At 42.6% G+C, this 26118-nt stretch overlaps 1 protein-coding gene across 4 annotated transcripts; it reads right to left on the minus strand.

Moving 5' to 3' along the window:
• Positions 1-89: 89 nt before the first annotated feature.
• Positions 90-25247, minus strand: BEND6 (BEN domain containing 6). Of its 4 annotated transcripts, none has more exons than XM_069851452.1 (10): positions 25159-25247; positions 22223-22389; positions 11464-11692; positions 11212-11357; positions 8892-8990; positions 8315-8492; positions 6642-6859; positions 4773-4965; positions 3001-3139; positions 90-366 (listed from the first exon to the last, which is right to left on the minus strand). In XM_069851452.1, exons 3-10 carry the CDS (start codon positions 11657-11659, stop codon positions 150-152), a joined length of 1386 nt encoding a protein of 461 aa, XP_069707553.1. In that variant the 5' UTR covers positions 11660-11692; positions 22223-22389; positions 25159-25247; the 3' UTR covers positions 90-149. The 4 variants fall into 4 exon arrangements, with proteins under 4 accessions (XP_069707553.1, XP_069707552.1, XP_069707550.1 ...); XM_069851451.1 differs by having other exon boundaries at positions 90-417; XM_069851449.1 differs by having other exon boundaries at positions 90-420.
• Positions 25248-26118: the final 871 nt, after the last annotated feature.

The following is a 26118-nucleotide window of genomic DNA, read 5'->3' on the forward strand; positions in this document are numbered from 1 at the left end:
TGTCTGAGAAAATGGTTCTCAGGCTTCTTTTCTGCTTGCAGCATCTCTGCCCACTGTTGCTAGACCCATTTAGATATTATTTTTTTCCCCTTATTTTATGCTAATCCTTAATCTCCGTCGAGATCTGAACTGGTATGAGATACCTCGTGTTATTCTTTGTCTGAATTCCTGAGATCATGTCCGGAACCCTGGCTGGGAGAGGGCGCTGGTGAGCTTCTATCGGGATGAGGCTCCACCTTGGAAGATTTGGGTTGCAAACACTCCTGCTGACCTTGTTCGGTGGGAGGTGGAGGAGGCAGACGGCTGTCGCTTTGCTGAATTTGTGCATTAGCGGCTGGTGAATCATCATCCTGCTGGTCTTGTCTGCTGGGAGGAACAGCAGAAGAGATGATGCCCTGAGGAGCAGCTGCTGAACCACTGCTGAGACAATTGATAACCAAGCTTCAGATACTAACATTAAATGTGCAGTTAGTACTGTTCTTAAGTTTCTGAGCAGTGGAGTTTGTTTATTAGCTAATTAACTGGTTTTCTTCATTGACACATTCCCCTTTTCCTTGTTTCACCTCAGCCATATGAAACTGAAATGGTGACTTGTCTGTCTCATTAGATTTGACTGACTTCCTTCTCTTGAATCCTAACCATATTCTAGGGAAAGGCAGAGGAGGTGGGCAAGGAAGGGGGAGCAGCAAGGGAGGAGACCAAAACTGCAGTATCACCAGTTTTAAGAATAGTAAGTTGTGTGTAAGTTGTTACTAAGGTAACAACCCTGCACAACAGGATTTTCTCTTGACCCCTCTTTGTACATCATCGCTGGGAGATGAACTGGGGAAGAGGAGTGAGACTGTAAGCACTTTTAAATTCTCCTGATTTTCTTACAGAGGAAACCTGTGTTATGAGTTAAATGAATTGCCACTGTTATCTCGAGAATCTCACAAGGTGTATAAATGCTTTTACAGTGAGGTAATTCTGAAAGTTCTAAAATGAATTAATTACAATAAGCATCCTCTCAAGAGAGATGATGCAGGCAGTATTTGCATTGGTTTCAATAGATATTGGGCTGAATCTTACATAAGCACTTATCAGTACCAGATATTTGTAAGATATCAAGTTTAAATTGGAAAGCCTACAGGCAGTATTAAAAACCAACCCAGAATTGTTATAGTGCCAGTTCAAGATCCTCCCCTCAAGGCTGTCTCTGTACAGCATGACAAGACTCAGGAAGGAGCAAAATTTATGGATTCATCTGCTGAAGATAAAGATTTAAAATATAAAATATTTAATACTTCCAAAGAAGACAGTCTTTGTTTCTGTGCTGTTATTTTTACCACCTGTGTCAAGGACAGGGAAAAATCCTACAGTGAATCAATGCACACTGTATGTTACAGATACAGAGGACCTTTGTTTCATGAAGCCTTCTCATCTCTAGGAGAAAAGCATTAACAGTAAACTGCATTTTAGCCAGGCTGGTGCATTTGTTGATTGTTTCCAGATAGGTAAACCTGTGTATGTGGATTCTTCCAATAGATATTACCCGAGTATTTCTCAAGTAGGAATTCATAGTCTACCAGTGGTCCAGAAGTACTTTCAAGTGGCTTGGAGAGGAATTTTAGCAGCAAAGCACTGCTACTTTTCATGCAATTTTGTTGTAACGTAGTATAATATCTTTGGGTGTTTTAGGTTTGTTTTTTTAGGTTATGAAGTGTCTTACAGTTACAAATACAGACTTTAAAACATGCACGAGATAAATCAACTAGGAAGAAATTAAATATTACTTCAGTAGGGAAAGTCTAAGTAAGGACAAATCTGTTCTCCCCATCTCACTGATTTTAATTTCTTATCCTGTTCCTTGTTAATCTTTTATCCTGTTCCTGAGGAGGGGCTGAAAGAGCTGGGATTCTTTAGCCTCAAGAAGGCTCAAGGGGATCTTATCTATGTGTATTAATATAGAATCATAGAATAACCAGGTTGGAAGAGACCCACCGGATCATCGAGTCCAACCATTCCTATCAAACACTAAACCATGTCCCTCAGCGCCTCGTCCTCCCGTGCCTTAAACACCTCCAGGGAAGGTGAATCAAGAAGATGAAGCCTTTTCTCAGTGGTGCTGGGTGGCAGCACCAGAGGCACTGGGCAGAAGCTGAAGCACAGGAGGTGCCACCTGAACATTAGGAAAAGCCACTTTTTCACCATGATTGAATGCTGGCAGGGGTTGCCCAGGGAGGTTGTGGAGTCTCCCTCCTTGGAGATACTCCACTGAACTGTACATGGCTTGGAGCAACCTGGTCTAGGTGACCCTGCTTTGAGCAGCAGGGATTGAACTAGCCAATCTCCAGAGGTCCCTCCCAGCCACAGCTGTTCTGGGATATGCATGTTTGGTATATGCAGAAACAGTGCTACGCAAATAGCTGACTTCACTGACCATACAAATGAGTTCAGCAGTTTTACACTAGTCTTGTTCACAAGGTAACAATGCCCATAATAAGCAAGATGTTATTTAATAATTTCTCTGCCCCAATAATTTAGACTGCTGGCAGTAAAAGATTGATAATTTAATTCTCCGACAGTAATTCTATCAGTAGGTACAAATGAGGTGTGATTTTCCCTGGGGGTTAACTCAGGCACAAGAGGTGACATGAAAATCAAATTGACTGGTCCCTGGAGAGCCTACAGAGAATAATAAGAAAAGTAAATAATGCCAAATCTAAAACAGACATATCAATCAAAGTAACTCCAGGTGTTTACTTCTGTATTCTGTTCCTGTACTTTAATAGCCTTGTGCTGCATTGTCTAGAACGATCAATTTCTTTTTGTGCTGTAACGTTAGGCTGGACAGCTTCTGTATTATAATGTACATTTGTACAAGTTTACAAAAATATTTACTTGCTTGGCAATGCATCTATGGACAGGCATCTTCATGGTAATTTTAAGATTGCTTTTAGATTTTGTTACTACAGGGTAATATATGGAAATACACATTGCAGGCTACAATTTAAGACTTACCAAAAGCTATGCTTCTGAAAAGCACCTGAGTTAAGATCTTTGCCTAAAATTGGCTTCTTGGTGCAATTGTTCAGTTTTTGTCCCATCATTCGCCTAATTAAAGCATCATCTGTGTTTGGAAACAACTGTTTTGTGATTCCTGCAAAATAAAGAGATTATACATTTACACGAGGCTTCCAAATCAGGGAAACCACAGATGTCTGATCTAAAATGCATTTATTGCACCTTTGAAATTTCCAGCTACTTTAGTTTCAGCTCTAGTTACTTTGCTGTCTTCATACATTGCTTCATAGATCTTGCATGTGCCAGCTTTTACTTTTTCTCTGTGCCTTCCATATTGCTGTGCCGGCTCTTGGCAAACACAGAGGGAACTCCAGGGCCACAGTGGCTTCCCGGAGTGAGCAATTTGTGTTTGCTCATCCTGTCTCCCTTTTCTGATCTTGATGAGAGAGGCCTTTCATTTCATTTTGAAGTCTTACAGTTTCCACTTTCTTTAAATAATATGATCTACTAACTCAGCTTCTACAGCCCTAGAAATCCCAGGCTTCCATCTTATTTTTCTTCTTCTCCTTTTGTATAACGTTGACACTTTTCTATGTGAATTCAGGAGTGTTCTCATTTCCCTTAACAAACTTATTTGACTTCTCTATAGGCTCCCCTTTGTCACTCAATTCTCCACAGCACGCTGTATTCAATGTTCTGATTATCTTCTCTGCTTCCCTTTTCTGTTTTGCCTAGGCCCTTCCCCAGAATCCACCTTTAAAAAAGTCACTGGTACTTCTTAGAATCATAGAAACATTTAGGTTGAAAAAGACCATTAAGATCATTGAATACAACTGTACTTCTCACCCATGAAATCTTAATTTTTTGCACGCATCATTTTGAAATTGCCTCATCTTACCACCTCTGAAAATATTTTCACCATCTTATGCACTCTTCCCTTTCCTCTTTCTTGATTTTGGGCCTTCTTCTCTAGCTCGGTTCCTAAGGAAATGAGGCTTCTGCAATTAATAACTTCTGAAACTCCTAGCCAATTTCAACAAAACTGCACCAAGGTAGAGGAACTGGAACAAAGCTGGGAAGGGAACCAAGAGAACTGGGGATGTCCAAGGGAATGGCAATGGGCAATGGATTCCACTACAACTTTGGCTATGTATGTTGTTTAAATGTTAAGCTATAGGTGTGAATCAAATAAAAATCAGGCTTCATGTGCTCACAAAATACTGTTTTCAGGTGGAAGTAAGAGCTTGAAAAGAATTATTCTCTTTCCTATGCACCAAACACTTTTTTTTTTCCTTAAACCTCAGCATAAGACAAATTTTGTTTGCTTCTCTGATCGGTACTCCTGTCTTCTTTATTTACTGTCTCATTTTGCCTCCAGCACTATTTAAAATGTCAGAATTCATAACATTCACTAACTTCAGAATACAGCAGACAGTGTTTTAAACTTGATCCAAGTGTGTCCTCGCTTTGCCTTCCCTTTTCTGTTAATCAGCATGCTCCAAGCTTGACTGTTGCAAATTAAACTTTTAGAGGGTAAAAAAATTTATACCCCTGTGCTGAGTAGCCACTAAGGAAAAACTACAGAATTCACACAATAGTGGTACTTGGCACTTCAGTGACAGTATTTGAAACAGATGGGTTATGTGTGGAGCCAAGAAGGAAATATGAAACACGTTGCACATCACCTGAGTAGACCAGCTGTTAAGCATTACAGCCCCTCCCTCAGACAAAGCCCTCTGTCACATCGAGTAATGTTAACAAGTCATCACCTATGATTTCCTGAACTTCATTCTGATTCATAGCCGGTTTTGCAGCTTTATCCTTCGAGGAGGAGGACTTTGCACCTGTCAGGCTGTGTGTAGCCATGTACTCGTGTGTATAAAGTGCTTGCATCAAGTCATTTATAAACTTTTGAGGTTTGCTCTTGTTACAAAGCGCAATCTGCCACTTTTCGATCTTGAACTGCAAAAGAAAATAGGTCACAGATGTAACTATGGCAGTTCTCTAGAAATATTATACAGCATTACCTCTGAAATATATTTTTTACAATTTCCTTTTTTTTCAAAACCACAATTTCAAAAGTAATCTCTGATGCTAAATTTGTATACCATTTAACGGTTTTAACATAGATGGAGGTTGATTTATTTTTCAGAAGCATGTGTGTGCCAGACTAAGGATCTCTATTCATCCTAGGAAACGCGTCACCAAGCAATTCTTATTACTCACTAGTGGAGACAGGACATGCTCAGACATATCTAAATCCTGGTGCTTGCACTCCATGTAGGCTGGCTGGGGTCCAGTTCTGGTCTGGAAGCTGTACAGCCTGGGGAGCCTGGCACTATGCCCAAGCCAATATTCCTGCCTCCGAGCAGACGCGCCCTAAGAATTGTGACATCTGGAGAGTGACTTGAACACACAGCACTTGTGCAGTCTAAATGCTTGATCTCTCCTAAATAGGCAATTTTAAGCTCCCTCTCTTACGTAAGACCTCGTTGCTTAGAAAATTAATTCTTTTCATTTCATAGAATGGTTTAGATTGGAAGGGACCTTAAAGTCCGTCCAGTTCCAACCCCCCTGCCATGAGCAGGGACTCCTCCCGCCAGACCAGGTTACCCAAGGCCCCATCCAACCTGGCCCTGAACACCTCCAGGGATGAGGCAGCCACAGCTTCCCTGGGCAACCTGGGCCAGGGCCTCATCACCCTCATTGTGAAGAATTTCTTCCTCGTGTCTAATCTAACTCTTGCCACTTCCAATTTAAAGCCATTCCTTGTTATTCTATCACTGCATGCCCTTGTAAACAGTCCCTCCGCAGCTTTCCTGTAGTCCCCTTCAGGTACTGGAAGGCTGCTCTAAGGTGCCTCCCTGGAACCTTCTCTTCTTTGGAGATGTTAGGTCAAATTTTGTGTATTGCAATATTCTGTCAAAACATTACACTGTGATAATTCATAATAAATTTCTTTGGTTTTGGGGACTGCGTGACTAAATGTGAAAAAGATTTCCACCAACCGGTCTGACTCAGCATACAAGAATGTGTATGTAAACTGTAAATGCAGAAGCTGGAATTATTCTTTCGGTTGACTCTTTACATTTTTCATATACAGCCTCTGTGTCTGAGATTTCTCAATTATGTTCTGGTATAATTTCAGAGAACAACAGAACATCTTTATTCAGTATCTATGTATGTATGTATTCCTACTTAACTGCCGGCCAGTCTCTGGAACAAGAGTAGAAATGTACCATTCTCTATTTACTTATTATTATTTACAGGCTGCTGGTATTTGTCTTAGATTATTTCTATAACACTACCATTCCATTTTAGCATCCAAAACATTAGGCTGGAAGTTGTCCCTGGCTCTCACCGTTTTCTTCACGCATCCTCATTCTGCCCTTAGTTGCAGATATGCAAAGCCACTGAAATCAAAGCAAGTTTGGGAGTGTAGCAGCACACTGAATTAAGCTTAGCATTTCTCATGAAAGAGCCTTCTGCACAAAAGGAGTTCATTAGTCATGTCACCAATTGAATGACGATAAAATGATTGTACTGATGTTTATTTTTTATATTTGTTATATTGTAACTGTAAAGTGTGCACTGGATCGAGCTTTATTTTTTATGCTTGAAATTGCCTTTTTACTGACCTGTTTTTCGGTCTGTTGCTCCTCATCTTCCACGTTCAGAGTTATTGGTGAGTTGGAGTTACTATGCATAGCTGCATATGAATCTGCTAACGAATTGTTAGATGTTTTCCATACAGTGTGGGAATGCAGACTAGACGCCGATGATGTCACTCCCCCTTTGAGCAGTGCTTCAGCCATCCCCACCAGTTCCTCAAACTGGGTGACTGCCTGTGGCAACACTGAAATCAAACAGAAAGTGATGGGTAAAAGTAACTGAAGCTTTCAGACTCTGTTTACGTAAGAATGTACGTTTTTGTAATTAGGTCCCTGTCATACTGCAAAAGAATCAAGGTAGTCAGCAAAGATGCTTTGACATACTATTTTCTTGTTCTCTCAAAGCTTTTCCTGCCATTTAGCTGTCCCCACCCATGAAGATACGGCCTCTGCTTTTAGAGTAGGATAGATCCATTCTCTACAAGGCTAAGAGGAACCATCAGTTTATGCCCATCATGGCACTAAGCTGGCTGTTTCTCTTTTTGCTATCTCAAAATCCCTACAAGTCCATAGGTAATGAATATGGTCTAGGTAATGTTATACTTGATATTTTTTCTTCAAAGAAATTACATAGACTTTTTTTCTCCTCTTCTTTTAATCTACAGAGAATATCTTTTAAAGGTCCCATTCTCTAAGTAATATTAATTTTCAAACATAAACTTCTATTGAGTCCATTAAGAAGAATCAATTCAGCAGAGTGAAAAGGATGCCAGGGATGATGAATCAGCAGGACACAGCATCACTAAATGACAGAAAATACTGTAGAAGACTAATACAAGTCTTAAGATGTAAAGCAAATGGACCTAAACATGTAAGAAAAGTTGTCAGAGACTAACAAAATGTTTAAAAACAACATTCAAAAAGGTGAAGATGAATGATTCAAAGCAAGATGAATAACATATGGAATGGAATGAGATGGGCAATGAAACTGATAAGCACTTGGAAAATTATATGACAGTAAAAAAAGATACTAGGCTGTCTAGTGATGGTATAAGGTAGCTAGTAAGGGAAGGAGCAAATCCCCTCTAAACCTTGTTCCTTCACTAACGTTTTGAAATTTGGATTCAGTTTTGACTGCCTCCGAGTAAGGGACAAGGGCAAGTAAGAGCGGCTACAGAGATGATCATTAAGTGATGAAGGAATCATTTACGAAAGAACAAAATGGTTCACCTCTGGGAAAGGACTAAGTGTGTTGCACTTGGAACTAACTCAGAGTATCAGTAATGAGGAATTACCAAAGCAATTAGAAACGAAATCATGCCAGAGTAAATACTATTTCAGTAGATCAAGAAAGAATGCTAATAAATAAGGTTGGCTGGACAGGTCAGTGGAGTGCTTGAGTTTAGCTGATGGTTATACACAGCATACAGAAAGGTTCTCTTGGGAACAACTGACAGGATTTAGACAGTTTTTTTCCATTTTGAACTCCAGGATTGCATGGCCTCTGTGTAAGGTAGGTTTTTATTAAGTGGTGCTGGAATTAAATGCTGCCATGTATCAAAGACTTAGATGCTAATGGTAGCCTTGATCGTGTCAGGTGCTTGAGCACCCATAACTCCCATCCAAATGGCCTCTTATAAATCAAGCTTTTCATGACCTTCAGGCTTTCCTCTTCATCAAAATATTTCCCCTGACTTTACCTTGAAGCATCACCAGGGACTGCCTTAGGCGGCAGTTTTCTCTCATGGTATCTGTCAGCTTCCTCTTGAGACTTTTTATTTTGGCACACAGTTCTACCTTGGATAGTTGAAATAAAGGCTCTTCATCATCACTGCTGCTTTCGCTGTACAGAAAGTTGCTTCCCGAGTATGGTTCTCTCTGAAAAGAGTAAGATGTGGTAATTTAGAGCTTTAGACTACAACATAAAATTAAAGCATTAAAACTAGCATTAAAATATCTGGCGAAATCAGAATATTCTCTTTGTATGCAGAATATCAAAACAGACTTGGTGCATTTTAATAATAATAATAATAATAATAATAATAATAATAATAATAATAATAATAACCATTCCTATTAAAAGTCAGAATGAAATGTCAAGGTAATACATGGCCATTAGGTACTGCTCTCTGTTGTCCATTCACCAGTTCTCTAAGGTAGTGTATTTTAGAACTGTTAAATTCACTAGAACAAAAGTCTTATGCCCCCCTCCCAAGCAAATACATTTCAGCTTGCTCTTGCTTGATACGTTAGAATCACTGAAGATGAGATGCTTACCTGTTTGCTAATTAAAGATGTTCCAAGTTGACTCAGGATGTTGGCAGGAGCAGATGCCTGCAATGACTTCTTTCTTTTTATGTGCTTCATCATTTTCCCCTGTAAACCAGAGCATAGTAATGCCTTTGCATTCCTATAGCCTTTTATTACAGTATCTCATAGCATAACACAAACTTTTATTCACGGTACATTTGGCATTCTTGGTTAGCATTTTTTAAAATGTGTTTCTAAATTTTTGTTAAGATTTGTTTACAGAATCACAGAATAACCAGGTTGGAAGAGACCCACCGGATCATCGAGTCCAACCGTTCCTACCAAACACTAAACCATATCCCTCAGCACCTCGTCCACCTGTGCCTTAAACACCTCCAGGGAAGGTGACTCAACCACCTCCCTGGGCAGCCTGTTCCAGTGCCCAATGACCCTTTCTGTAAAGAATTTTTTCCTAACGTCTAGCCTAAACCTCCCCTGTCGGAGCTTGAGGCCATTCCCTCTTGTCCTGTCCCCTGTCACTTGGGAGAAGAGGCCAGCACCCTCCTCTCCACAACGTCCTTTCAGGTAGTTGTAGAGAGCAATGAGGTCACCCCTCAGCCTCCTCTTCTCCAGGCTAAACAACCCCAGCTCTCTCAGCCGCTCCTCATAAGGCCTGTTCTCCAGCCCTTTCACCAGCTTTGTTGCTCTTCTCTGGACTCTCTCCAGAGCCTCAACATCCTTCTTGTGGTGAGGGGCCCAGAACTGAACACAGTATTCGAGGAGCGGTCTCACCAGTGCTGAGTACAGAGGGAGAAGAACCTCCCTGGACCTGCTGGTCACGCCGTTTCTGATACAAGCCAAGATGCCATTGGCCTTCTTGGCCACCTGGGCACACTGCTGGCTCATATTCAGTCGGTTGTCAACCAACACCCCCAGGTCCCTCTCCTCCAGGCAGCTTTCTAGACAGACTTCTCCCAGTCTGTAGCACTGCACAGGGTTGTTGTGCCCCAAGTGCAGGACCCGGCATTTGGCCTTGTTAAACCTCATGCCATTGGACTCTGCCCAGCGGTCCAGCCTGTTCAGATCCCTTTGCAGAGCCTCCCGACCCTCCAGCAGATCGACACTTCCACCCAGCTTAGTGTCGTCCGCAAACTTGCTAAGGGTGCACTCGATGCCTTCATCCAGATCATTGATGAAGACATTGAACAGGGCTGGACCCAGCACTGAGCCCTGGGGAACCCCACTTGTCACTGGCCTCCAGCTGGATTTCACACCATTTCCCACCACTCTCTGGGCCCGGCCATCCAACCAGTTTTCCACCCAGGAGAGTGTGCGCCTGTCCAGGCCAGAGGCTGACAGTTTCTCAAGCAGAACGCTGTGAGAAACTGTGTCAAAGGCTTTGCTGAAGTCCAGGAAGACCACATCCACAGCCTTTCCCTCATCCAGTAGCCGGGTCACTTTGTCATAGAAGGCGATCAGGTTAGTCTGGCAAGACCTGCCTTTTGTGAACCCATGTTGACTGGGCCTGATCACCCGGTTCTCTTGCATGTGCTTCATGATAGCACTCAACATCACCTGTTCCATGACTTTCCCTGGCACTGAGGTCAGACTGACAGGCCTGTAGTTTCCTGGGTCCTCCCTGCGGCCCTTTTTGTAGATGGGCACAACATCAGCCAGCCTCCAGTCCAGTGGGACTTCCCCAGTCTTCCAGGACTGTTGGAAGATGATGGAAAGGGGTTTGGCCAGCACATCCGCCAGCTCCTTCAGTACCCTAGGGTGAATCCCGTCCGGCCCCATAGACTTGTGACTGTCCAGTCGGGCTAGCAAGTCTCCGACCACCTCCTCTTGGATCATGGGAGCCTCATTATGCTCCTCTAGCTCCTGGGTTTGTACACAGACGGAACGACCCTCCTTACGACTAAAGACTGAGGCAAAGAAGGCATTAAGTACCTCAGCCTTTTCCTCATCCCCTGTTACTGTGTCCCTTCTGTTTACCTTCCCTATATTTTGTCACAGCAAATCTCAGCAAAATGCAAAGCTCAGAAAACCTGATCCCTTCCTCATGCAGTTGTCAGATTTCTGTCTTGTGGGAGAAAATGTAATGGAGCTACAGAGCATCCAAGTCTTGAATAACACTTCTCTCTTTAAATAGCAAAGGATAAAATATATTGACCTAACTAATTATTCTGATGGGTTATTGTGATGAGTTACTGAAGATTCCTGGTGTTCCTATCTTTATTATACATATTTTGGGTATTATATTGTGAAAAATCAATAGTTATGGTCTCTTTCATGCCATCATGGGCCCACCAGTATTAGTATCAGGCACATAAAGATAGAAACTCACCTGTTGTTTATCCAGGTCACTGTCTTCACTCTCTGAGAATATCATTTCTATCCTCTTCCTCTTGCCTTTTCCAAGGACTTGTATTTTTGTAATTTCATCCGCTTGTAATATCTTCTGCATAATTTCCACCAGCTCTTGGGGGTCATCTGAAGTGATGGGAAAAAAATGGCCAAAGCACAGAAAATGAGGTAGCAATACCTTACAACTAGATTAAAATTTCATATCAGACAAAGGCTCTGCAACTGCACTCACCACTCATGTACACAACTTTCACCAGGTGCTTTTCTGTCTTTCTTTCGCCCACGGGCCAGTTTACTAGAACATGCTCATTTGGTTTCAGAAGCCTTTCTAGTTCATTGTCATCACTGGGAAGGTCCTGTATCCATGAAGTCTCTCCAATTTGCAGTGAATTATCATTTACAAAATCGAACAGTGTGAATTTTTTCATTGTTAAGTGGTTTTCTTGTCACACAAACACAGCCTACAGGACATCACAGGAAAAATAGCTGTTATTCTGTCGTGCCACAGGGATGTTACAAGAACACTTCAAAAATCCCCTGGATTTTGGTAATTACTTGGTATGAAAATACCTTGGTTGAAGAAACACGACAAGCAGCATATTATATCTCCCCTGAATGATGGAAAATGGTCTGCTCCTTACATCAATTTGCTCCAAACCCACACACAAACAGCTTTTACTCACAGTGGCCTTGCTTCCATATTACAGCCACACTACTGCTTTCATATTACTATCTATTATGACCACGTTTTCCGCAGCAAAAGTTTTCAAAACATCAGGGAGCCCCCAGCCTCTGACTAAAAGACACAGGTATGACAAAAACTTTCCCTAAAGCAAGGGCAAGAACTAGCTCTACATGCTGTTAGAAGGGACACATGACTCCAGGGCTGTATTTAATCATCTCGCAGGCAGCAAGATGTGCAGTTGCAGCCATGAAAAACCAACCCAGAACAAGGCAGGACAACTGACTGGATGAGGTATGACACATTCTGGCAGTGGAAAACTTGATGAACAAAAGAAATGACAGGCGGAGGACTGGAAGAGAGCTGAGTTGCTTCATGAAGAGTTCAAGAAGAACCCAGACTCAAATATGCAGCTAAATCCTTTGCTTACATAAAACAATATTTTTAAAGCAGAAGACCATTTCTCTGCTTTAAAGCACTATAGTTCTACACTGGGAGGAATGATCAAGTCATACTTTTTGCCTTATTTTTCTAGTGAAGCTGATATGCCTTACACGAAAGTGGGGAATGTAACATATGTTACGAAACTCTACTAGACATTTAACTGGCTCATTTGTTTCCAGTATACTAAAAGAAGATATTTTCTACTCTTAAATTGCTAAAACAATAAATACAAAATCTAATTTTATCAAGCCTTAATCTTCTTTCCAACAAATGTATAGTTTAGCCTGTCAAGTTCATAAAGGCAAAGTACTTCTACAGAGCTGAAAACTTATGAATTCCCAGATATGACAGTGTGATTTGCTATTTACTTGGCCTCAATCAGTCAGAGGCAGACCTAGTGCTTCACGCAGATGCTGTCAAAAAGGTAACTCGGAGCTAGGAAATGAGAATTATGCATGGCTACTATGTCAAAGCGAGAAAATCTGGCTGCAGTGCTCTAAGGAACAATGTCAGTCCGTCTGCAGAAGCCCAGCTCACCACCACTCACCGCGTCTGCGCTACACCTCAGCAGAGGTGTAGAGAGGAGGGTGCTGGCCTCTTCTCCCAAGTGACAGGGGACAGGACAAGAGGGAATGGCTTCAAGCTCCGCCAGGGGAGGTTTAGGCTAGACGTTAGGAAAAAATTCTTTACAGAAAGGGTCATTGGGCACTGGAACAGGCTGCCCAGGGAGGTGGTTGAGTCACCTTCCCTGGAGGCATTTAAGGCACGGGTGGACGAGGTGCTGAGGGATATGGTTTAGTGTTTGGTAGGAACGGTTGGACTCGGTGATCCGGTGGGTCTCTTCCAACCTGGTTATTCTGTGATTCTGTGATTCTGTGAGAGCAGGCTTTTCACACAGGGGGAACTTGTTAATTTGTGAATGACAGCTGTGCCCTTGTCAACATGTTTACTGATACAATGCAAGAAATCTCCATTTAAAAAGAGTATTTAATCATGCTTTTATGCAGAATGTGCTGGGCGTCATAGCTGTGCTGAAGAAAGGAGACCGTGTTTGCAAGAATTCACATTAATTTTCTTTAAGGAGACTTAGAAAGGTGGAGAAGCATCCATCCCATGTAAATTCTGGAGAGGAGACAGCCTGAGAAGGCCTAATGCTGCCACCAATCCACGCTGAGTGGATCCTCCTACCACAGGCACGGATCTTTCAAATGAATAAACATATAGAAAAAGCAGAACCCAAAGGAAGAAAAGTTTTATATCACTCAAAGGTGAGGCATGAAATGACATATTTGTCCAAATAACAATATACCAGATTTAAAACAGCCAGCGTATGCAATCACATTGGCTATCAGTGTTCTTTTGTCTTTTTCAAAGTGAGTATATACCCCAGTCAGCTTAACGTTTCTCATCTGCCCTGAAGATGCTAACTTCTGCCTCTGATCAACCCAACACAGGAATCCCCATTGCCCGTTTTTCTGATTCTTAAAGAAAGGACTTTGAGCTTTCCCCTCCTTGGCCCCTGGTAGTTTTGAGCTACTTCATCACCCTCCTAAAAGCCCACAGAAGGTCAACAGAATTGCAGCGAAGTTAGAATTGCCAGTGCGCTAAGATTAGCAGCTGATTGACTGACTGCTATGGTTTTCTTAATGTTCCCCTGTAGTCCTCTAACAGCTTGTATGTTGTCTCTTGTTTTATATTGAGATAAGTATTCTCTGAGCCACGGGATGTGCTCGTGGTCTGGCGCTTGTACAGGGTTAGCGAGCCAGCCTGGGGTTTCCAGGGGTGCACGGAATACATGGGCTGTTCACAGCACGGGGTGTAAGTGAGGATTCCCTGTCACGGCACTGGGGCTATTCACCTACACGCCGTGCTGACCGAGCACATCGGTACTAAGTCCGACAGCTTTTGGAAGGTATCAGGCTTGCATACATATTCTACAGCTTAATGAAGTCAATGGACACGTGGCTTCTGGATATTCAGAGCCCACAACAGCAGCCTGGTGCCACTGGTAGCCTGCGTGAAGCACAAGGGCAGCAAAATCCCTCTCAGTCGTCACACCAGACAAGCACCTGGATGCATGAAAACCCATCCTGTCACTCAGAGCAAAGGACAGTTTTTACTATGGTCATGGCAGGACTCGAAGCTCAGCAGTTTGTCTACGTTATCTATAAAGATCTTCTGAGCTGTGGAGATTCTTGCCTGTAGTGGGAGGGTGTAGTAGTAAACAGCTAGACTCATTTCACCAAGAGTATTAACAGTTGCCAAGTTAAAATATAAGCTATATGGGACGCCGAGAGAAATAAGGAATGGATTTCACAATATTCATGGAGGAGGGATGGGGTTGATATAGTCCTGTTCCCAGTAGGAGTCCAAAAGCCTTGCAGCAGCTTTCCGAGGCTTGTGCTCAGTCCTGTTGCTCCTGATGCTCTTGAAGAGGCTAAGGCAGACATACAGTTGTGGGGCAGCAAGAGCAACTGGCCACGTTTTCTTTTCTCTGCTGGGCATCAGCTCAACTGCTAGCATTACAGATAATATAACAAATTACGTTGCCAAATAAAAGGAACAGAGCATAACAGTTGATTGTTAGTATTTTACCGTTGTGGGCCTATGGCTTCAGTTGCTGCAGCAGACATTGATCAAACTATGTTTGATTAATGTATTTTCATAGAATTTATTGTGACAATCCATGGGTCCTGGGGATAATGCCTAACTGCCTGCTGGCATCATCTCTAGCCAGTGATTAAAGGGAACGGAAAGGTAGAACAAAATGTCTCTACTGAGGAAAAGAACAGTGCAATACTTCACTTGTTGGAAGAGAAATCCTGCAGTGTTTTCTTACCCTGTTCTCCCACTGGAGTCAATGTGAACCTTGTCTGAGTCAGGACTGTTGCAGATGCCTCCCTCTGAAATGCTTTATTTGCCAAAACAGATCAAGGCCAAAATGTACTGTATCATCAGGAAAAAAAATATAGCTTAAGGAGTGGGATTAATCTTACCAAACTTTTACTGCCTTAAAATTGAAAGGTTATCTAACCACGTTTGGCTCAGTCACCACAGAGAGATGAATCATCTCACCCCAAGATGTACCTAAAAGACAGCAGATGACTTAGTGTCTGAGAGTGCCTGTTTCCCTCCCCAGACTGCCCAGTGACTCCACACAGGGGTAGGTATGCCTCCTTAAAGAAGCTGGCTTGGTCCTACCCATCACATATTAGCTTTTTCTATTCTTGATTAGTAAGATTCTAGCAGACCTTCTGCTGTCTCGAGGCAAAAGGATGAAGTCTGTTGTCTGTTAAAGTGTATCTGGTTCTCTGTTTTAAAATCCTTCCAATGCAGTTCTGCAAGTCACCAAGTAACATTTCTGACAACGAGTGCTTTGTTTAGTGGTTTCATTGGAAGATACATAATCGTTCACAGACATTTCCCTGTGTGGAGCTACTAACCACAGAGACAAAATTATATGACCCTTGAAAGCTTTGCAAGTTACTTAATTCTGCTGTGCTCTCCATTTGAAAACACTAGCTACTTCTTTGAGAAGTACTGAAGTCCAAATTTATGATTTATCACTGCTCTACTATAGAAATTCAGCTTATACTTTTTCTAAAATCAAGTCATTTGTTGAATGTGAACAAAAAGAGGAAGGAGCCATTTAATCTTAAAGCTCTGCAAAAGCAACATTAATTGGACTCTTTAATTTTTACAAACATGTTAACACCTCACATTCTGCACAGATGCTACAAATTTGCACACAGAATATCGTTACTAAGCAACCTAAAAAGCCAGAACAACTCAAGAAAATAAACACAAAATCATTTAAAGACATACCTCACCCTTTGACTGACAGTCTTTTCCATTCAGCTGGAGAGGTGGCATATGGCATGCCGAGATCATTATTCCTCTTCCCTCTCTGTGAATGCAGTGTAAAGTCTTACAAATTTACATGAGATTGTAGGCTCACTCAGCGGGTCTGAATCTGCCATGGCTTAAAACAGGGCTTTGCAAAGATCTCAGCAAAACGAGAAACTGTACCACAAATGTACAACCCGTCTATAATAAAATACTAACATTTTACATTGCCTGTGCTCTAAGTTCAGCCCTTCATAATCCCGGTTTTCCTTGGAAAAAACAAATAAACAAACAAAAGAACAACTTTTACTGGGCTAGAAATTCATCTACCTCACTCAAAACTATTTCCAACTCAGCATAAAGAATGGTAGCCTCAGATTTGGTTTGTGTTACTTAAGACTGTAGCATTTTACACTGAACTTTTCAGGACATTAAATATAAAGTGGGAATAAAACTCTTGGGCTGCACTGACATCTCAGAATTCTGGGTTCTCTGTAGCAAGGGCATGATAGAAAAGATGGCCTTATACACATATGATATATGCCCTGTTGTAGGTTCTAATCTTATTTTCCTGAAAGCAGGGTAGGATTTACTAATCATCTCAGTGGAACTGGGCACTGTTGGAAGAATGCCGAAGTGTTGTTACTGCTCAAAAGATTTACAGTGCGAAAGCCTAGTCATTTTATAGGAAAATATGACTTGAAACCACAAATCTGCTGCTCTCAGCTGAGAAACAAGAGAGCACAGATCTTCCAGGATCATCTATATAATTGTATTCCAAATTCAGCAGGAAATTTGGGGGAGCATCTATCAGAACATTACTGCAATTTTCAAGACTATCAATGTACAGAAATGATCACACTTGTCTTCCACGGGAAGGATAAAACTACATAATTCGTATTACTGATATCCAGTAGCTCTCTTTGTGACTGTACATCACTGTCCTGGTGTAGCCAGCTATGGATTGTCTGAGATACTTCTCCAAGAAGTGATCCTACTCACAGTAAAGCAAAATCTTCTGCCCTTATTTATGCAGATTGTCCTGTTGACTTCAAAGCTTTATCAGCATTTGGAGTCCAGAGGATTACACACAGAATTTGGCCCATACCTTGTCCCACATGCTAAAATCCATTTGACTGGCCCATTGAATTCATCCAGTTATTATTATTTTTCACAGTAGTGCCCTCAAGAGTTTTATCAACCATAAGATCTATAAAACAACATCAATACCTAAATATGCCAAAGCCCTTCATGGGCCTGTGGCTTAAATGACGAGCTTGAAGTTTATTGGAAATCCTCTGATTTTTGCATGAGGTCATTACTTTTATTTGTAATACTGAGTGATAGCAAAGCGATAATAACCAATTTGCTAAGCAGGTGTATTTAATATGTCTAGAAGCACAAAGCCTTTGTTCTAAGTAATAATTATTCAACTCACAGTAAAACATGGTGTTAATTTTAATACATTTCAAAATAGCAACCTGTTATCATTACTGGGCTTTCAGTACAGGACTCAGTTCTAGATTAAGATGCTTACATTTAGGTGTCATGGGTGCATGAGGTATCCAAGTTATCATTGCAATCACTTGAGGTCCCTTTGGAGATGTCTCAGCCTTAAGCACCTCCAATACTCAAAAGATTCAAGCCCCTATTGAATACAATTAAAGCTCCCGGAAAGCAGTTCAGCTTATTTCAAATGCTCTAGGACTCAGTTCAGTTGCCTGAATTGCCTGGTGCAATCTTGGATACCATAAATTACTATGCCTGTCCTCCAACTCTCTTCTGACAAGCACTTATGTCACATAGGGCCTAGACCCTCTTCCAGGCTGATGAGGGTTACTAGCTCTTGGCATTTCCAACTACACTGAACACATAAATATAGGGAAGTGAATTGTTCTCCAGGCCCCAGCAACTAAACTGAGTTTAAATGGGACCTTGGTTACCTCACATAACTATAAACCACTTATCATTTATTTATCTATATCTTCATCCCACAAACAGTTAAAGATTCCCATAAAGATAACAAGAAGCCAAATAACAAAATACAGGATGTTATCTTAATTCTACATCATGGATTAGTACCTTAATTAAATAGCTATTTCACAGCTGACAGATGGAAATCTCATTCCTGCTTTGATTTGCTTGTTCACAAATGTCATGCTTAACAAAATATATTAATATACAAACCAATAAAAACCAGTTTATTTACTGAAATGGATGAGATATCTAAAGAGAGGAGGGTGCTGGACTCTTCTGCCAAGTGACAGGACGAGAGGGAATGGTCTCAAGCTCTGCCAGGGGAGGTTTAGGCTGGACATTAGGAAAAAATTTTTCACAGAAAGGGTCACTGGGCACTGGCAGAGGCTGCCCAGGGAGGGGGTTGAGTCACCTTCCCTGGAGGTGTTTAAGGGACAGGTGGACGAGGCGCTGAGGGACATGGTTTAGTGTTTGATAGGAATGGTTGGACTCGATGATCCGGTGGGTCTCTTCCAACCTGGCGATTCTATGATTCTATAATTCTATGAATGTGAACAGTCATATGAAAGTTTTTTTCCACACAGGTTAATATATCCAAACTTTTAGAAGCACTAAGTAACCTGGGAGGAGAAACAAGTCAACATGGCTCTGTAGAATCCAACACTTGGCTGCATTCATTCTGATCTGGCTTGGCTAATTCAACATAACACAATTTAACAGGTCCCAAATTATGATGTTAAACGACCAGTGACGTATTCACTTATTTTGGCTAAAGATGGTTATGATAAGGCATAATCATTAGGAAAGGTTTGACCACATGCAAATTTGGGCTGAGGTAAAATAAGTGTGCAATTGCTTTATGTCACAGCCAAGCACTCACATACCCTTGTGTCCTAGAAGGAAGACATAGTGATCATATGCAACTAATTTGCTTGCAAACTGGACTTGTCCAAACAAACCCACTGATAAACTGGTGTGAGAGTTTATAAAAAGAGGTTTCTTACTCATTTTATAAGGTGGCATAAGCTATCTTATATTTCCTGATAAGCTGTGCTGTTCCAAAGCATTGCTATCGGTGACATTCTCCCTTCAACTCTAAGAGCACAGAAGTGAAATGGCAGCTACAAAATATCAGGCTTGAGCTCTGGTGAGTGTTTAATAATCTAGCAGCATCTTAACCACCTCTACTCATGTGTCTTTATTGGCTGTCATAGGTGAGGGATGACAGATTAGAAGTCATGCTCAGTTAATACTCAAAGTGCCTACTCTTACAGTCCAAAGCTCTTCCTCAATTGCTTTGGGTTTGCAGCATCTTGGTAGGAAGGAATGAACTTGATGATCTCCAGTTAAAAAAAAATAATCTTCATTACTATTAGAGGTCATGAGCTGTAACAAGACATGTGCGTTGTCCTCTAACTCCAGGGAATATGAAGAGTAGCTGTGTGCACTTAGGAGAATTGACAAAAAAAACATCTTCTCTGCAAGAAGAGCAACCTCAAACCTTATTAGAGCTATTTCTTTTCCCTCCTGTAGAATTAAATGTCTTTTCAATTTATGTAGTTCAACCTAACTTTATAAATTAATATGAGCTGAATGACCAGTGTTGTATATCGGCCTGAAACAATCCTTAAGCAACTTCCAATTATTATACATAAATTACTAATGAAGTACAGTTCCCTCTGGGATGCAAGGCCACTTTCAGATTGACAACTGCTACATTAAGCACTGTCAAAAATGAATACAGAGCACATTTTAACCAAGGACAAAGGGGCATATCACTGCTGTAACAAAAAAAAAGCCATAGGAGCTTTTGCAGTATTTTTTCATCTAGGATCCAGATCATACTCTTTCTGCAAAGTCAATTTATGCCCACAGAATTCCTGCCAGCATTTTTTCCAGCAATACTGTAAGCCATGAATGCACAACTGCGTGGCTCATACTCCATTCAATTTACATTCAGCCTAATAAACAGAGGGAAGCAAAAAAAAGCAAGTTGTGTGAGTTGACGAATCTGCCAGATAAGGGTGATTACCCATATAAAGCAGGTGGAATTTGGATTTACATGTTCACCTAAGTCATCTGCAGATGGTAAAATGTTCCAGTCATGGAGGGTTCCAACCTGCAGCACCGGCATCACAGTTTGGTTTTGGGTAAATGGAATCCATATAGTCTAGATTCTTGTTTCAAAGGTTTTGAAATAAAAATACATATTTACCTAATTTCAAGGACATTGGGAGAATTAACTAATGCTAGTGTGCCTTCCAAACATTCAAAGCACTGCACGAGGCAGAAATATAACAATTTTTGCAGAACAAAGATTTGCAATAAGCTCGCTCAGTTTAGAACACATAACTTCGTTTAACAGGGGTTTTTTTTTTTTAAATGGGATGCCTATATGAAACTGGAAATTGTTATTCTTTCACCTAAGGATGTATTTTATAAGCTTTAATCATCTACCAGAAACTCCCACAACATCTCCTCATACATCACGTTTAAACTGCTAGAAAGGACACCATGGAATATGTAACCCACGAAGGAGAACATTGAGGGAAAAAGACAATTATTTCATTGAGTGAAGCTGATAATGCTCAGATACAATGACATTTTCTGTACTGACTTTACTTGCTTCTTTGTTTTTACTGTATTTATTTTGGTTCCTCTTTTGATTAGAAAAAATCCAAATATTTTGTTAAGAAGTATTAGCTAATTCAAGAACCCTTCTAACCCGTTAAGTAGTCATTTAAGTAGAATATTTCACTTAATTATAACTTAAGTAGAAGAAATGGAGTCCTCAAAGCATACCAGCAAAAGGAAATGATCTTACCCTTTCACTTACTCTGAAATCATATCATCTATCATCTCCTACGCTTATGTCCACATCACCAGATCTGGCATGTGACCTTGTTCTTTTGGCTCACTGATACAGGGAGCCTTGCACTCGCAAAATGAGGTCCATAAGGCCTGAATCTGTTGGAACAGAGACGTGCTTTCTCAGAGCTATTGAGTGCCCTTGAATCACTGAATCACAGAATCACTAGGTTGGAAAAGACCCACTGGATCACCGAGTCCAACCATTCCAATCAAATCCCACCGCTCACACTGCGGGGGTGGGGGGGTCAGCAGCTCTCTGCAGACATGGATTCTCCACTCAAAATAAAATCCTATTTTCTTTTAGCAGTTTTTTTTTCTCCTTCGTTCAGCCTAACCCATGGTACTCAGCTGGGATTTTTAGCTTCTCTTATAAAAAGCTGATGAGCTCTTTATGATGGAAGATGCACCAGTCCATAGATTGCACTGCAAATCTGCATACAGGGCAAGAGTAAGGGAAGAAAGTATCTTGCTGGGCCAGACTGCCGAGTCAGAACAGGTTATCGCAGGAGACTGACTGAAAGAATATTTTAGGTCAACACTGCCTCATCTCCCCGCAGGAGGGCTGCTGCTACAATACATTCCCCGCTCAGCTCTTCCATAAAACTGCAAAAGTCGGACATAATTTCCATGCTGTTCCCCTCCCTCCCACAACTTAGAAAAACAGATAAAAAGCTGCACTGAAGAGTGACTGCAATCAGAGGAACATCCTCCCCTGTGGTCCCATCCCTTTCCACTGCAAATATTTGCCCGTTGCTGCTTTTATGTGGAGTCTCTGAAGCAGAACTCTCCTTTTTCAGCCCTCTGCCCAATTACCTACCACCACTTCCTTCCTCAGCATTGCTTATGTGAAGGGCTGCTTCCAAGCCTCCAGCTGAAAACTTCAGCTACGCCCGGGACTTTGCCACTGCTCTCTTTCCTTGTGAATCCCATCAAAACAAGCATTTACAGGACGCTACCTCCCACCTTCTCATACCTGTGCAAAAGTGTGGACACATCGTGCAGGCTCTGAAATGGCACCAGTATCGCTTATTTATTTCAGGGTTAAGAGACGCCTTCTTAGCTTATAAAACCCTTCCGAGCTAGCTTCAGTCTCTAAACAACTTGCACCTCTTTTCTGGCCTTCTTTGCCATTCCACACACACTCTTGCCATTAGCCTCAAGACTTCATTACCTTCTTCTACTTCCTCTTCTCCAAAATAGCTTCACCTCCAGGACTCTCCTCCCGAGGTCAAATCTCAGCTGAGAGCCAACAGTTTTGGTTTGACCTTCTCTCTTCATTCCTTTTCTCTTCTTTGTTTATCATCCTTAAGATTTATGAAAAGTTCCCTGAAAAACATTCTGTAAAGAAGCTTGTTTTGAAAATGCTATACACACAAAACTTCTTTTAATTTTTCTTTATTACTGTTTGGGGAGGTGGCGGAATCTACCCACAAATAGTTTACTTATCTTTAATGTGAAATAACTTCAGCAACTTATCTTGTATTCACCGGGGACGTAATATTTTAACCACACTACCAAACCCCACGGTATTTATCAAACATAGAGCAGTAATGAATATTAAGAAAGCCATAGCGGCAGTTTGGCATACATGTGAGACAGTTGACTCAGAAGCCTGGAGCAGTAGCTCACTGAATAATTACACATGTCAGCATTTCTTGTACTAAGCTGCATTCTCTTTTGCATTTGAAAGAAAAAATAAGCAGTTGTCATGAAATTTATTATATTCTTTTGGCAAAATATTACCCTCAAGACACTAATGAGTTTTAAGTCTTAGAAGTAAAATGCTATAAACCTTAAACTAACAAGCTAACATTAGAGATGAGTCTGTCAAATGTTTTCGATGCAGTATCATTCAAGAACAATGTGAAAATAATTGTTCTCTCTTAGTTCTCTCCAATCGACCACGCAGTCACTGCTGTGCTACATCTCCCCCACCCTCCCCTTCTGAAGCAATAAATCCGGGCAGCGTGAAAGGTGTCAAAAAGTTTCCTGCACCTGCAATATACTGCAGTGAAGCACTGCAGCAGGGCAGCGCTGCCGGGAGGAACACGCTGATTTGCTTCACGTTACATGGAAGTAACATGAACTGTTTGAATAATCTCTCGGTAATCTGCATTAAAACCATTTTACTGCAGTGTACTGCGGTATTAGGAAAGATTTCAGTATTGCATCACGTGGTGTGACACGACCTTAGAGCATCTGTCAGCTCCTGGGCAGTGAAGGAAAGCTTTAAATCAAAGGCTGCAGCCTAGCAACTTTCCATTTTACCAAGTAATACGACAGACTGTTTTGACTTGCTGTGTTGTTATATAGTATGAAACGATACAAAATTCCTGCAATAAAATATTATAGACCTAAAAGCCAACATTTTTCTTTCCTTTCTTTACTTAGCCCTTTCACCCGGTATCAGGAGAACCTTTCAATGAAAACAGATTTCCTAGCATTAAGGGTACAGTGAAGACTTACAATGTCATTAGCTCAGTGATAACTTAACTTTTGTATTCTAGAGATAATTTCTCCTGTTCTTTTTCAAGCTACCATAGGTATGTTTCCCTCCCTGTTCTTCCAGCTTGCATTTTTCACAGTTTAATTTAAATTTGCAGATATGCTTTTCTACGCAGTCACATAGAACTCACATTTCAGTGTTATTCAAACATTTACACAGAGATTTACATTATTTCTATAAATTTTCAGAAACATTCCTCAGATTTATGTGCCTGCATCAAAGATGCATGAGATGAGTATGAATTTCATCTCAAATTAACCCTAACTTTTCTCCCACTAACACAGACAAACATGATATTGCAAAAAAGGTCCCGGGATATGTTTTCTGCAACTGATTTTTTTTTTTTTTTGTATTTAGTAGGGTGAGGGAGTTTAGAACTTAATAGTCTTTGGAAGCATGGAAGGGGGCTACAAGAAAGCTGGGGAGGAACTTTTTCCAAGGGCATGGAGTGATGGGATGAGGGTGAACGGAAGTGGGAAGAGTTAGACATTAGGAAGAAATTCTTCACAATGAGAGTAGTGAGGCACTGGCACACGTTGCCCAGGGAAGCTGTGGCTGCCCCATCCCTGGAGGTGTTCAAGGCCAGGTTGGATGGGCCTTGGGCAGCCTGATCCGGTGGGAGGTGTCCCTGCCCATGGCAGGGGGGTTGGAACCGGACGATCTTTAAGGTCCCTTCCAACCCAAACCATTGTATGATTCTATGATCAAAGTAACAGCTACAGAGGCAGTGACAGAGCCAAACTCTTGTCCTTATCTGCATCAGTGCCTGGCACACGCCGGGCCTGTCACACATCTCCATGCGATGCAAGGCATGGACCAGAGAAGTAGGGGCTGCAGGCAGGCTGCAATCCCCACAGTTCCCGGGGTCTGCTCCTGGAATCGCTTGGGAATGGCTTTCCTGCCCCGGCCACGGCTCTCGTGTGGGAAACACCTTGTCGAAAAAAAGAACGAAGCACAAGTAGAACACCAGGGTTTTCATTCAAAAAGAAATCGAGGTAGCTGTGGCTTGTTTTCATTAAGTCGCTTGGTTGGAAAAGACCCTTGAGACCGTCGAGTCCAACCATTACTTGTCCACCACTAAACCCTATCCCTGAGCACTTCATCTACCCATCTTTTAAACACCTGTATGGATGGGGACTCCACCACCTCCCTGGGCAGCCTCTGCCAGCGCCTGAGAACCCTGCCAGGGAAGACGCTTTTCCTAATAGCCAATCTGAGCCTCCCCTGGAGCAACTTGAGGCCATTCCTTCTATATCACAGATTTTTAAATTTTTTTTTTTTCAATTTAAATGAAATATCCCGGAACAATTCCCACAAAGACAAAGTCAGAGAAACAAACTTTTCTCTCCCTCCCTTTCTTCATGGAAAATACATCCCTGTCGATCAGAACCGGCGTTATTTAAAGAGGACGCAGAATCAAGGGAGCAAGCAGAGGGATCGCAGTGTTAGGGATAAAACATCCCTGCTGTCGCAATCCAGGTAATTTTGCTCGAAAGGACCGTTATATCGTTTTAAGCAGAAGGGGGAGAAAACGAGAAAGAGGAGCTAAACTGCTAAGAAAGAGACACACAAACACACAAACACCCACCCCACTCAGGTACCTCGTAGCATCCATTTTCCACCTCCCCTTTGCAGCAGCTCCAGCGCGTGATGTCAGCGGCCGCCCCGGCCCAATCCCCGCGGCGCCGGGGAAGGGAATATGAGCCTCCTCCTCCTCCTCTTATCCCTTCTCCTCCTCTTCCTCCTCCTCCTCCTCCTCCTCCTCCTGGTCGCCCTCGTCCTCCCCCAGCGCCCCGCTCCGCACCGCCCGCTGGCCCCGCCCCAAACGCGCGGCCACGCCCACCTCTGATTGGCCCCGCCCACTCAGCCCGCCCCAGCCAACGGCTGTTGGCCACGCCCACCAGCGGCTGACCACGCCCACTCCACCATGCAACGCGATGGGCTGTTGGCCACGCCCACCTCGCAGTATAACCACGCCCCTTCAGCCAGTCAGACCTCAGCCCCTCAGGCTACCAAGCCACGCCCCCACGTTAGGCCCCGCCCAATACGACCCCGCCCCTTCGCCTCTTGCCCCGCCCCTCCCTGCCGGGAACCACCCCCCGCCCGCCCGCCCCCCCCCTCCCGTCCCTGACCCCACCCTTCTGGCTCCTTTGCTCCGCCCCACAGCTCTGGCCCCTCCACTCCGGCTTTGGCCCCTCCCCCGGGTCTGCCCCCGGATTTTGGCCCCGCCCCCGGCTCCCAGGCCCCGCCCCTCTGTTGCAGCCCCCTCTGGTCCAGCCCCACCTCCTTGCCTGACCACGCCCCTTCGTTTGGCCCCGCCCCCTCGTCCTGACCACGCCCTTTCTGTGCCTGGGCTCCCCCTGGCTCCTTTGCCCCGCCCCCCGCTTATGGCCTTGCCCCCGGCTACCAGGCCCCGCCCCTCTGTTGCAGGCCCCTCTTAGAATCATAGAATAACCAGGTTGGAAGAGACCCACCAGATCATCGAGTCCAACCATCCCTATCAAACACTAAACCCTGCCCCTCAGCACCTCGTCCACCTGACCCTTAAACACCTCCAGGGA

Source organism: Phaenicophaeus curvirostris, chromosome 2, assembly GCF_032191515.1.
Source record: "Phaenicophaeus curvirostris isolate KB17595 chromosome 2, BPBGC_Pcur_1.0, whole genome shotgun sequence".
Lineage (NCBI taxonomy): Eukaryota > Metazoa > Chordata > Aves > Cuculiformes > Cuculidae > Phaenicophaeus > Phaenicophaeus curvirostris.

What these genes read in the sequence shown, in the direction of transcription:
- BEND6 (XM_069851449.1), bottom strand. Translation starts at nt 11,659, where the DNA reads ATGAAAAAATTCACACTGTTCGATTTTGTAAATGATAATTCACTGCAA. An exon ending in CATCTTTAATTAGCAAACAG is followed by an intron (nt 8,493 to 8,891) that starts GTAAGCATCTCA and finishes TACTCTTTTCAG; the next exon opens with AGAGAACCATACTCGGGAAG. An exon ending in TGAAGTTCAGGAAATCATAG is followed by an intron (nt 3,140 to 4,772) that starts GTGATGACTTGT and finishes TTTATTTTGCAG; the next exon opens with GAATCACAAAACAGTTGTTT.